The sequence below is a fragment of the Lolium perenne genome, chromosome 5 (assembly GCF_019359855.2).
Source record: "Lolium perenne isolate Kyuss_39 chromosome 5, Kyuss_2.0, whole genome shotgun sequence".
Lineage (NCBI taxonomy): Eukaryota > Viridiplantae > Streptophyta > Magnoliopsida > Poales > Poaceae > Lolium > Lolium perenne.
The window spans coordinates 203,331,934-203,344,799 of record NC_067248.2 but is presented as its reverse complement, the minus strand read 5'-3'; the positions used below and the strand labels follow the sequence as shown (position 1 = coordinate 203,344,799).

General features: G+C 46.8%; 1 protein-coding gene across 1 annotated transcript; it reads right to left on the bottom strand.

Annotated features, from left to right (window-relative positions):
• Positions 1 to 500: 500 nt before the first annotated feature.
• Positions 501 to 9,444, bottom strand: LOC127301457 (uncharacterized). The gene is made up of 12 exons (XM_051331703.2): positions 8,963 to 9,444; positions 8,561 to 8,837; positions 8,267 to 8,452; positions 7,948 to 8,100; positions 7,126 to 7,563; positions 4,737 to 6,815; positions 4,131 to 4,276; positions 3,885 to 4,040; positions 2,516 to 2,750; positions 2,122 to 2,429; positions 1,053 to 1,678; positions 501 to 972 (listed from the first exon to the last, which is right to left on the bottom strand). Exons 1-11 carry the CDS (start codon positions 9,067 to 9,069, stop codon positions 1,384 to 1,386), a joined length of 4,380 nt encoding a protein of 1,459 aa, XP_051187663.1. The 5' UTR covers positions 9,070 to 9,444; the 3' UTR covers positions 501 to 972; positions 1,053 to 1,383.
• Between the last annotated feature and the right edge of the window lie 3,422 nt (positions 9,445 to 12,866).

Below are 12,866 nucleotides of genomic sequence, written 5' to 3'. Positions count from 1 at the left end.
TTTCTATCACCGAGCTTCTCCCACCAGAGAGCAGCTAGCAAAGGAGGCAGAAACTCGTCAATTCTCGATCGTAGAGGGCAAGGATGAGGCAGATGGCCGTACCTGCTAGGTTAGACCCTAGCCGCCGCCTCTGTTTTTCAGGGGAGGAGAGAGACGGAGCAGAGCATGCTCGGTTCCTGCTCTGTGCCGAAGGCGGCTGCTCAGCGCTATTTGAACTCTTGTTTATTTCTGGAGAATGATTTGAGTATTTAGCCGGACTGAAGTTTCCTCTGTTTTATCCACTATATTGCAGATTAGAGATACAATTGTGTTTAAGCCATGTACATTACAACTTTGACTTGTAATCCAAGTCTCTTCCGATTTGTACCCTATATATTATTCCATGAAGATCAGATAATAAACAGAACATACAGAATTAAGGTTTCATATTATTTCAGAGCAATTCCCATGATTAATTCTGAACTAAGAAAACAGATGGTCACTAGAGTGTAAGACAATAGTTTCTGAAGAAGACAGCTAAAGAGTATATACAGGTATAAATGTATAATACATCTGGACATTTTGCTTGTAGATCTCAAAAGATCCTCCTTTACATGAGGGGAGCATTACATTTACAGTTAAACTTACAGTGAGAAGATGAGGAACATACATATCTGCTAAGTCTATCATGTGCCTATTTTCTACATACAGTGTATTGTCAAAAATTGTTACCTCAAAACTTGGGCATCAATTCTCGAAAAAAAAAATCTTTTAATTCTCGAAAAAAAACTTGGGCATGCTTGCATTCCGATTTTCAGTAAAACAGAAAAGGGGACTAATCATATCTACAGACTAAACCTATATGTCAACTAGTCAGTATAACTATAAAGGGAGCAAAATCAGACTGCCTGCACAGCATACTCGGCAAAAGGGCACAAGTATCAAACTTCTATTTTATCATGTCTGATGTCTCTCTCCAAGGCATCCATACACCTGGATTTCAATTGTGGAGAGTTTAGCTAGCAATTTAGCAGACTAGAAATTAAGTACAGTTTTAGTTAAAACATACATACCTTACAACGAATGAAATAAATCATCCACGTTTGGAGTTTATCTTGTACCATGTTGAAATATATTGCGAGTTCATCCATAGTAGTCATGAAAAGAGTGACATATAAGCTTGCCAGTGATTAATCCCGCATAAACCCAAATTCATCAGCAGCGCCCTTCAGTGTTAAGGAGGAGCTAACTGGGTGATCTTTTTGAGCAAGTTACAGTACACCAGCAATTTTTGAGCTGAACTTTCAACATGGCAAACTAGAGCAAACCTTCAGTGCTAACTTTCCGCCCATGAGATCTTGTTGAAACTCACCTCAAGAGTTTTTTTTTGGGTCCTCCTGATTGTCATGAGAGAGAGGTATCCTTCTGACCAGGTTTTTGCGGGAAGAAAAGAATAGCAAGTAACGCACATATACTTAAGCCAATTGCACCATCGAAAGGATGCAGATGGTATGTGCTAATCATCCATAATGGTGTTTCAGGTTTGAATGTAATAATGCTGCTACTTCTTGTGAGATAACTAGCAGTCATAATTCCAGAACGCATGCCAATTGGTGCAGCAAGATTCCCTCGCGTTCTTTGCTTAAGCCCAAATAGCACCAGAGAAAGTAGCAAGAAACCTGGTACTGAAGGTAGAGACCTGCCATTCATTTGCAAAAACGTCAAAATCATGTTTGTTACTTCTTGCTTGGTAGCACAACCATTCATGCTAGATTAGTAAAAAAATGTAACATAATTTGTTTTTTTAAGGAGGTGAGATCGAGCTTTAATTGTAGGATTGGGCTCTTATACAGTCCAGAAACGATATAAGAAAAGGTTCACTCCACTCATTCTCTTTTGTGCAATGTTAGAATTGCTCTTCAAACCATAAACAAAAAAAAGGTTTAGAACACACACGCAAACCCACCCACCTCACCACGGTGGCATGTGTCAACGTAACTAATATTGCCTCCCAAACCACACTCAGTTGCTCATTAGTATTCAGTTATGACTGCCTAGAGAATTACCGACAATAACATGAACTGCGTTTTAAAAAGTAAAGCAGTAAAATAACAGAAGGGATTGTGCCTTGAATGGATATACCGGTGAATTAGAGAAAAGGCAAGTCCAGACATCAGAATGGCATGGTAGTAACCAAGATCAACCGCAACTTCTTCCGGAAGCCATGATCGGAAAACCACTTCTTCCACCACAGCAATGCTAGTTGCTGTGATAAACCCTCTAAGAGCTAGCAACAAGGAATTACTTGAATATTTGAGAAGATCAAATGGTCTAGCTAAGAATGAAGAGGGCCCTTCTCGAAGAGTTGCAAAGCCAAGTAAAATACTTGTCGAATGCACCAACCAAACAACAGCCACGCCTCCAACAAGACCTTGCAGAAATTCTTGCACCTGCAGTCAAAAGTTAAGCTGTCATATATAAATGTGTAGGCGGCATTCGACAAATATTTGCACACAAGGCAAGGCAATGATCATACCCTTGACACAGATGTAAGATTCATCCCATATTGCTCAACTGGATTTTCATAGCCACGTATTCTTTTTCCCCATAGCATGACAAGTATCATTATAGATACATACAGGCCAACAATGCAAGCATCTCCAACAATTCCTGTTGAAGCGCTTATTGTCCAACTTTGAACAAGTGTTGGCAGTAGAGGAATCACAACAGGAGACCATAGAACAAGTACCATGAAGGAAAATCCCAAGATCCTAAGAATTGAAAAGGACGAGTTACTCATACCATGATAAGAAGACATCACCATGAAAAGCTATAATAGGTTTAATATATCGACGCAGTGTTCACTATTTCACATAAACTTGCTGTAAAAGAACAAATTCAAGCAAACCATTGTTCAAATAACCACTATAGTCCAGAGTGAGCCGCTCACTGATAATGCTGGTAGTGATATATGAATAAACAATCATCAGTTCCATTATTTTGGAAGTGCAATTAAGTGGCATGTAAAATCTGTTGGCTGAACCAAAAATTTAAGGACAGTTTCTGGAATCCATAAAAAAGGAAAGGACTTCTGATCTTAGTATAAAAGTAGATAAAAATAGTTGAATCATGCAAGGCCTTTTGCTGGAGGATTTGGGACTCGAGCTTTGATAGCAGTAGAAAAGCCCGCCAGGAAGGTGCTGGCGCGATAGAACCTTGGAGGAGCATGAGAAGATGGTGGTGTAGTTGTTTAACTAAGTGTTTTGCATAGATGGGTGTGGTGCAAATATAGGAGGGGCGTTGTTTTGGGTGTAATATGCCTGTGGTTTCTTCCGGTTTGATGAAAATAGTGTAAAAAACATAAGAAAATATGACTCGTCAAACATTGGTTACATCTCATAACGCTTCTGCAGACATATCAGGTATTTGTATTGTATGTAGGCTACCAGCTTGGCTCAACTGTAACAGGGAAAGATGGAAACACTATGTTCAACCATCTATAGCTACTTGAAATGGCAAAGTAAACATGCCATGCGAAGTGGTTCAGGCAGGAAACAAGATGTAACACAAATTCCTAAATCGTTCAGTTGGTCATGATGCTGGATTGGTAGTCGTTTCATCATCCCCACTAAAGACAAATCAAGCAGTTGTGATTGAGTTGTCACGTAGCAAGTCGGTAACTACTTCACACTTTCACAAGGTCATTCAATAATATGATTGATTCAAGTTTGGAATACTCAAATGATTGGAAATTATGGTGGGCTCATTCGAGGCCAGCTGCAATTCAGAGGCACTTTAGCCAGTTGTTTAGAAACTTTTATATCCTTCTATCATAATCTATGGGATAGTGACATGTGAACTTTTTATTCTATTTTTGGAGCGAATTAGAATTTGAAAAAACTGACCTCTGGAGTAAGGGACGTTCGCTGATACGTAAAAACAAGATAAGCCTGTCAGTCAAGCTCATAGCACCACGAATACCTCCCCAGAGTAGAGCGATTTTCCCCACAAATTTCAAAATTCCACCTCGTTGTCCAAGTTCAGCTAAAACAGCAACGAGCCTGCTTGTAAAAGTCATACATGGTAAGCGTATTCAAGAGATAACAAAGAGATAATAAAAACGATAAATGAGATGGGAACATTAAACAGACCTATCATGATCAACCTCACCATCACCCTTTGTGGGTACTACAGGAGCTGCAACAGACATGGCTCTCTCAGCAAAGCTGTTCACTAAGTTGTTCTGACTCTTTTCCTGTTCAGTTTCGTCAATCTCATGCTCCTCAACTTCCTTTTGCTGAGATATAAGAAAATATGTATTGTTACTAAAAAATGTTAAATCAAATATCTCCATAACAAGAATTAGGATTTTAAATTTGCAGTATGCCTCTGTTTTGGTGTAACATGTAATGTGCTATAATAATCAATCTCTGTGCACTACTTGAACTCGTGACAACTGAAAAGCCAGAACTAGTACCTGTTGCCTGATAATATACTATGCCTATACAAGAAATTTGGACTGACGTTCAAACAAAAAGCTTGACTAACTCCATCGTCCATGTCTTTGATTCAAGTGATAAGAAAAATGTCGAAATATGACTGTTATGTTCTCATCCAACTACCTTTAAACATGATCCAAAGGCATGTTATTTCCTCATCTAACTACATTTAAACATGATCCAAAGGCGTGTGCATGTGCACATACGCACAAATGGAACAATGAACAAGAAAGAAACAACAGGGCATTATTTACTTACTTGATGATGTGCTACGAAGGCAGAGGCACCTAGTGCAGCTGTAACAGCCCCAACCATCATGCCTTTACCCTCTGACCTTGTTATCTCCTGCTGCTTGTGCTGTCCAGTTTTTTCAATATGATGATCTGTATTTTCTAGTTTTTTTCTGGAGGATGGATTATCTATATTTGCTTTGTCTGCATCCTGAACAATAAGATCCTCATTTAAAATTCCTGACTTCACTGCAGCTTTTGTAAGGTTGTCATGCTTAGAGACACCAACGTGGAAATAATTTCTTAAAGATGCTAAAGCTACACCAACTATGACGCCAACTGGAAGAACATTTCTCAGATCAGCAGATTGCTGAACTGCAGTTGATACAGCTTCAATGACATTTTCTCCATGAACCACACCAAATTTCACAGTTGTTGGATTTCTCTGCACAGATGTAGCTCTGTATAATTCACAATCGCGCACAATAGTTCTAGAAACCTGAGTAGCGAGTCTTTCTACATCATGTGCAAGTCTTCTTTGAAGTTTCTCGGTACTTTTAAGCCCCAATTTGCGACCAACTTCAGTTTTGAGGACATTTGATAATTCATCAGTAATGAAGTATGTGAGGGTCTGTCTCAAAGCATTACCAGGCAACTTCTCATTTCCTGCGAAGTTCCCCAGAAGCGAGTATGATGGAAACATAACATTGTCTCTCCTAGGTAGAGCTTGGGAGGAATCTGCACGTTCGATCTCTTCCTCAATGCTGTTATGCTTGTCAGATTTAGAAATGCCGTCTTGCAGATTGTCCATTTGATCTGCTAGTTTCCATTTACCCTCTTGCGGATCAAGGAAAAGATCAGTTGCTGAGTTCAAATCTGGTGACTGTAGTTGCAATTGTCTTGAAAGATACTCATGAAGGTACAAAGCATGCTGCACCTTCAAATAAGGATTGGCAGCTATATCCAATAAATAATCAGGTGAGTCACTGCCCTGCTTTGTAATATCACCATTCACATACTTCCCATGTTTGTTTTTTTTAGAATCTCTTATCTTTCCTTTCGAAGGTGGGACGATTATATCAGAAACAGTCTCACCAGAAGTGTAATCCTCAGACATTATTGGACGAGCTTCAACAGAAATACTATGTTGCGGCTGATCAGAGGATGGTTTTTTTTCCTTCCCACTCAACTCATTGTCCACATTGGCTGTCACATCAGACTCTGTCTCGTCTACAGAAGGTTCATCAGTGGTTCCCTCAGAATTGTCCCCATTCTCAGAGTCACGATGTTTTTGAAACTGGTCAATCATATTTTCGAGAACTCCAAATACACTGTTGACAGCCATTTGAGTCGAGTCATCAAATCCAGTTAAGGCATCCAATGCCTGTGTCACATTAACTGGGGGAGGTCTAGATTCTTCTGGCTTAGAGACTTGCATGCTCTGATCAACAACATTATGTGCAGTCTTATCTTCATTGGCACGAACTGCGTCACCTTCCTTATCTATCGCATTAGACTGTGGATTCGGCTCTGCTGTAGAATCTTCGGACTGCACTTGCTCTCTAGGAGCCCCATTTGAGTTGGTCATTGATTGATTATCCGAAACATTACTTGGAGCTGTTTCACTTCCCTCATCGGCCCTGTGCTGTTCTTCACTGCTTTCATTTTCTCCAGAGTTTCCTTTCTCTGATTTGAGTTGAGTCTGTTCACTTCCTGTTTCAATTCCAATTCCAAGAGTTCCAGAAGGTTGGTAAGGCTTTCCTTGTAATAGATCAGTCCCTTCTCCAGGATTCCTGTCGCTTGAGGTCAAATTAGTGTCCGTTTGGTCTCCCTCGCCAATGGATGTAACACTTCTGTCCTGATCAAGCATTTTGGCATCCTTATGTCCACTCTCCTGATCTGACTCTTTGACCTTTTCTTGGACCACTGACCGGGTGGATGATCTTACACTAGTCCAGCCGCGCTTCAGTGCCTCTAAATTGAAATTGCCTCGTCTAGATTGTAAAATTTCAGTCAGAGAAGTTGTAAGCTTTCCACGCACATCTTCAGGTACAGCTTCTTCTAGAGCTTTCACAAGAGATTCACCTTGTTCCACTGCCATCATAACCTTATGACAAGAAATAAACATTTAAGAAGCTTGGCATGGCAAAATTTACATTTGAACAATGCACGGCTAGGATTAAATATGCCTCTTACGGTCTTACCTCTTAAGAGGTAAGTTAGAGCATCTTGCAAGATCTCCCTCAGTAATAATAAAACTAAAAAACTAAACATCGTGCAGCAAAGTAACTTAGGATGCATACACTGTCAAAACAAACTTAGGATGTTTAGGGAGTGGCCTATAGTTTTGTAAATGAAATGTTACGATGCATGGATAATTTTACTACACCAGAGAATATCTGATAAGTCTTATCTACCTTCTTCTTTTGATCATCATCGAGAGTACCAGGCATTGTAGCATCCAGCATATTCATCACAAGATTTGCGGATTGTAGTACATGACCCCTTTCATCATCTTCAGAACTCTCTTCTGACTCTTCTTGTGACTCTTCTTCATCCGAATCTTTGCTAACCCTATCCATGTAACCATTATCTTCTAACAGCCCACTTCCACTGTTTTCAGTACCGGCATTTTCATTTGGAGAACCAGTGAGCAGCCCATTTGTTCCATGTGGGACATTATTATAAAAAATCAGTTGTGATTGCTCATGAAAATTATTATCTTTTGGGACCTTCTTGTTATCTGGTTGAGGTTCAATGAATGCTAGAGATTTGGATGGGTTAATAGTGATGTCCACATCTTTTATGAGCGGATGTCGACCCTTCAGAAGCGCAAACTCCACTGCTGACAGCCACTGCATAAATCCCCCAAAAAAAAAGTTAAAAGTGACAGCTGGAATAAGCAACATGGAATAAGTACTCGGAATCATGATCCATAAGAATGTTAGATACTATGGAGTACTACAAGAAGTAGTGTTCGGTTCAATTGCTTAAAATGGATCTGTCAACGGTTAAACAACTCCTAGTAGATCAAACAAAAGGTCCAGGAGAAACGCTTAAGCCCATCATGAGTGAGCATCCACGTGCTTGCCCATACACTCAGCACACACCAACAGAACAGGAAGGGGGAGGGGGAAGATATCATGGTGAAGACTCAGAAATATGCATATAAACTCCTCTTTGAGATGGCACAAAAAATGCCTCCACAGGGAGTAAAATGAAGAAAATGAAACGTTTACCTCTAAGGTAAGATTCTGGCACCACAACGCAGTGTACCTCTCAAAGGTGAAGACAGTGGAATGTACACAAGAACAAAGGAGAAGGCTGGTAAAAGGATTTTCTGATATTGAACTGCGTGGTACTGATAGAAGTGGCACAGTCCCATCATCACTCTGCAAAACATGGCTTTAAATTAGATAACTAGATAAATGATGTTGACAAGGCCTGAAGCTGGATCAGTATTTCACATTTGGATAACTTGACATTAGAATAATATGGTATGTAGTGACATGAATAAGGTATACCATTGATCATATAAACTATATTTTGAACTTATACCTGTATAAAGAGTACAGGTATTTTCACACGGGCAACTGATAGCCTCATGCTATTTTTCGCATAGAAATCATCAACAGTAGCAAACCCATGTGAAACCATGGATATTGCTCCATCAAAGTCCCGCAAACAGTTGGCTGACAAAGCTTTCTGAACATCAAAGTCTTTATCCTTTCCTTGAAAGAGTTCCTGAAAAAAAAACATCAATTATCTCGACTACCTTACAAAGACTGCTCACAAATGGAGTTAATTATTATTCGGACCATTTCAGGGGACTATAGAGTGTGGTGGCAGAACCTTATTAGCACGCAGAATATCGACCAAGCCAGCCGTGAGCTTTTGATCAAGAGCTACATTATGAGGAAACGATCTCGTTGCTTCTTGTAGGTCAAAAGGATTGTCAATACAAACAGCAGCTGTAAGAGGAGTAGACTCTCCGACTTCGACAAGGTACTTTGTCAGCATATTGGCACCGTACCCCCACCCAACACCCATTATTGTCGTCCACGGCCTTTTGTTGTTTATGAAGCCTATTGCTGTGCATATATCATCACTGTCGGCCGCTGTGAATAACCTGCAGAAGCAGTTTGTTTAGAACCTACACAGATGTTAGGCAAGATATCCATCACTGCCACACCTCAAAACTTGTATATAACCATCAAGAGTTGTAGACTGTGAAAGAACGGTGAATGATTTTACCTGGGCGTGGTAAGCGGTGACCCGCCGCATCCCCTGGGGTTCATGACAATGGGGAAGTAGCCGCTCTTGAGCGCGTCGAGCACGAACATCTGGACGCCGCTGTCCATGCTGCCGTCGGGGGTGCCGGGCACGACGAGCACGGTGGAATCGAGGCCATGCTCCTTGTGGAGGTCGAGATTGGCGGGCCAGTCGAGCGCGATGACCCCGCCGTCCTCCGCGGGGATGCAGAGCCTCTGGTAGGACACCTCCTCACTGGGGGCCCCGGCGCCCTGCGCGGCGGCGGCGGCGGCGGGGATGCGGCCGCGGCTGAGGTTGACGTAGTGGCGGTCGTGGGTGAGCAGGCGGTCGTTGACGCCGTCGAGGAGCAGGCCGCCGTCCTCGAAGGACACGGAGGGGCACCGCAGCAGCACGCAGCGGTTGAAGGGCGTCGGGGTGGTGAAGAGGATCCAGTCGCCGGCGGAGGAGGAGGAGGGGGAGGGGGGAGGGGGGGGGCGGGGGGGGGCGGGGGGGGCGGAGGTAGGAGGCGGGGGAGGCGAAGGAGGAGACGAGGGCGGCGGCCGCGGCCGCCGCCGCGGGCCCGACGAGCGCGAGGGAGGCCGGGAGGCTGGCGAGGAGGTCGGGCAGCGAGGCGCGGAGGAGGGTGTAGGGCCGGTGGCGCCGCCGGCGCTGGCGGCGGCGGAGCACGAGGAAGAAGGGCGCGGCGGCGGGCGCGGCGCTCCGGTGGGCCGCGGCGGCGGCGGGGAGGCGGGGGCGGGGCGGGGAGGGGAGAAGCATGAGCGGAGCTTCGGTGGTGGAGAGAGGAGGCGGAGGCGGATTGGGAAAAAGGGAAATGCGGCGACGTCGACGGGAAGGAAGGAAGGAGCTCTTGCCTTGGGCCTTTCGAGCGAAAAGCTCTGGCAGTTCGTCGCTATATCGAAGGGTGGGCCCATGGGGTTGTGTCGCTGATTGGTGGGCCCGGATCGCGGCTTGGCGCGCGTGTCGACCAGTCGGCGAGAGCTACGTGTGCGGCGGGCCTGCAGCGGGGGAGGAGAAACCAGTTTCTTTCTAGTGGGCGGATGTGGCGCTGAACACCAACGCGCGCGTGTCGCCGCTCGCTGGCGGGCATGCATGCGGTGCGGGGCAGGCTTGGTGGACAAGTACAAAAGGAAGAACGTTCGAGTGTATAGGCGGGGCTTCTCCTTGAATCTCAATTCTTGTCCTTCTCTTCGGGCGTGTTTGGTAGCTTAGGGCATCTCCAACCGCGCGACCCAAACGGACTCGCTGGGCCGTCCGTTTTGGGCCGTTTGGGTCGCCGCCCGGACACGCGGACAGCGTCCCGCGTCCGCGTGTCCGTTTGGGTCGCGCGCTACGCCCAACGCGCGGACGCATCACAAATTGGAGAAACACGAAAACAAAATGAAAATGGCTCTTCTCAAAAAAAAAAAATGAAAATGGCAAATTTAAACGATATTTGATTAAACATATGCCCTATTTTGGGCAAATTTAGTACATAGCCCTATTTTGGGCAAATAAAACTAACAAAAGAAGCCCCTATATGGGCTTTTAAATTTAAACTAAAATATAAACAGAAAATAAAAAACCCTCTAGGGTTTGGTCGGCGGCGCGGTGGCCGCCGGTGCGCCGCCTAGCCCCTGTGGGCGTCGTCGGCGGCGTCGTCGAGGTCCCCGGGCGGCGAGGCACCTTGTTGTGGCTCGACCGCGCCGGGGACTCCGGCCAGGGAGACCACGGGGCCTCCTCCCACGGCGAGTGGGGGTCCGGAGCCACCGCGCCGCACTGGAGGCGCTGCTGCCTCTCTGCCCGGCGGCGCGCACAGCCTCTGGCGCCGCCTCCTCAGCCGGCGCACCTGTCCTCTGGCGGCGCTAGCCGCTCGTCGGCGCGGCGCTGGCCTCCTCCGCCGCGCCGCCTCCTCCTCCTCCTCCCGTCGCGCCTGGAGGGCACAGGCGTAGAGCTCCCGGCCCTCCGCGTCCTCCACCTCCCGCCGCGCCGCCTCCTCCATTTCGGAGATGCGAATGGCCGCATGGAGTTGCGGCCATTTCGCCTCCTCCTCCGCCGCCGAGATGATCAGGGCGGCGCGGGAGGTCCGGGTCCTCCTCCGAGGACTCCGGCTTGGGCTCGATGAGGAGAGGCGGCGGTTGCGGCAATGCCGCACCGCCGCGGGCGGCCTCTCCGATGTGGAGGCCGCCGCGGTTCCTCCGGCCCGCAGCGCCGGCGGCCGACGCCGACTGCTGCTGGCCTCGTCGTCATTGGCTCCGGGAGCGAACCGTCGCTTCGGGGCCATGGCGGCGGTTTTGCTCGGGGAGTGGAGTGGGGACTGGAGTGGAGGGCCAGATCCCCTCCAGTCCCCATTTAATAGACTCCCTGGTCACCGACGGGTGGGCCCAAGGGAGACGAGGCGACCAGCGCGCGGACGCGAGCGGACGGCGCGTGCCATCCGCGGCCACGCAAACCTAGCCCAGATTTGGGCCGGGTTTGCGTCGTTCCGGACGCCGCGGCCGTCCGCTTTTGCGGTGCGTCCCCGCGTTGGGCCGGGTTTTTGTCCGTTTCGACCCATCCGGACGCGCGGGATGGGTCGCCCTGTTGGAGATGCCCTTAGGACTCCCTCCGCTCGCATTGGTCTAATATTTTTGGCCCGTTTGGTTGCTAGACTCATCCGTATTTTTGCATCGCATGGGTATTAAAGCACTCCTAAGACAAGACAGGCTCCCTCGGGAGGAACGCTTATTTTGGCATTTCTCTGGGGACAGGCACTGGCGAGACGAAAATCGACAACGCCGTTCGCGCGGGCGCTCCGCCTCGGCATGGCGGGAGAAGCCGAAATCCCAGCGGCGTTGCGCGGCAAAGTGAAAGTTCAGAGATGGTAAACCTAGAGGGGGGGTGAATAGGTTTCTACAGATTTTAATTCTTTCTTTACAATATTAGGCTTTGCAAAATATAAAGGTGAGCCTAATGCAAACTAGGTGAAACAACCTATATGAGGATACAACTAACTCGAGCACGAAGGCTCTTACAGGCAGTTAAATCACAATTAAAGAGTTCGGTTAGAGATAATCGATAGCACGCGGAGACGAGGGTTTATTCCCGTGTTCCCTTCGTTTGCAAGAAGGTACGTCACGTTTGGAGAAGTGGAGGTCTCACGAAGGATTCCCCGCGCCACGAAGGCTCACCCTATTCTCCGGAGCCTATCCCACGAAGGAATAGCTCACTCACTTGTGGTAGACTTGAGGTAGCCTTCAAACCTTCACAATCTTGTCAGGAGCAAATCCACAGCCCAGATGCTTCCGGACCACTCTTGCCCACCTAGGGTATCCAAGGAACCCTAGAGAGCAAGCTTCTTGATGAATACAAGGGGGAATGAGATTTGGCTTGGTAGAACAGTAGATCGGGTCCTCCTCTATCGTTTCCCCGGAGGGATTTGAACTTGGGTGGGGGAGGAGGGAGATCTGAGGCTTTTGGTGTTTCTAACAATGGAGTATGAGAGAGAGAGCTCAAGAACAGCTTGTAGTGTAGTGTCTACCCCTTCAGAGGTAGGAGAAGAGGTATTTATAGTGTCACTTGAATTCTGGCCATTGCTCAATTGCCACATCAACAGATTCCCCGAGAAACCCGGTCAACCGGGCCTGGCGCCGGACTGGCCGGCGCGGGGGCCGGTCCGACCGGGCCAGGGACCGGACCGGCCGGTCCAAACCGGATCTGGGACCGGATCCCGACCGGAGCAGCTTGATGTCTACGCACGCTTCTATTTCTGTAGACAGTGTTGGGCCTCCAAGAGTAGAGGTTCGTAGAACAGCAGCAAGTTCCCCTTAAGTGAATCACCCAAGGTTTATCGAACTCAAGGAGGTAGAGGTCAAAGATATCCCTCTCAAGCAACCCTGCAATTAAGATACAAGAAGTCTCTTGTGTCCCC

Bases quoted from the DNA above. Each gene is read 5' to 3' on its own strand.
- LOC127301457 (XM_051331703.2), bottom strand. From the start codon at position 9,069: ATGGACAGCGGCGTCCAGATGTTCGTGCTCGACGCGCTCAAGAGCGGC. The intron at 8,453-8,560 runs GTTCTGCCACCA...TTTTTTTTTCAG, and splicing joins ATATTCTGCGTGCTAATAAG to GAACTCTTTCAAGGAAAGGA. The intron at 2,430-2,515 runs GTATGATCATTG...TTTTGACTGCAG, and splicing joins ATCTTACATCTGTGTCAAGG to GTGCAAGAATTTCTGCAAGG.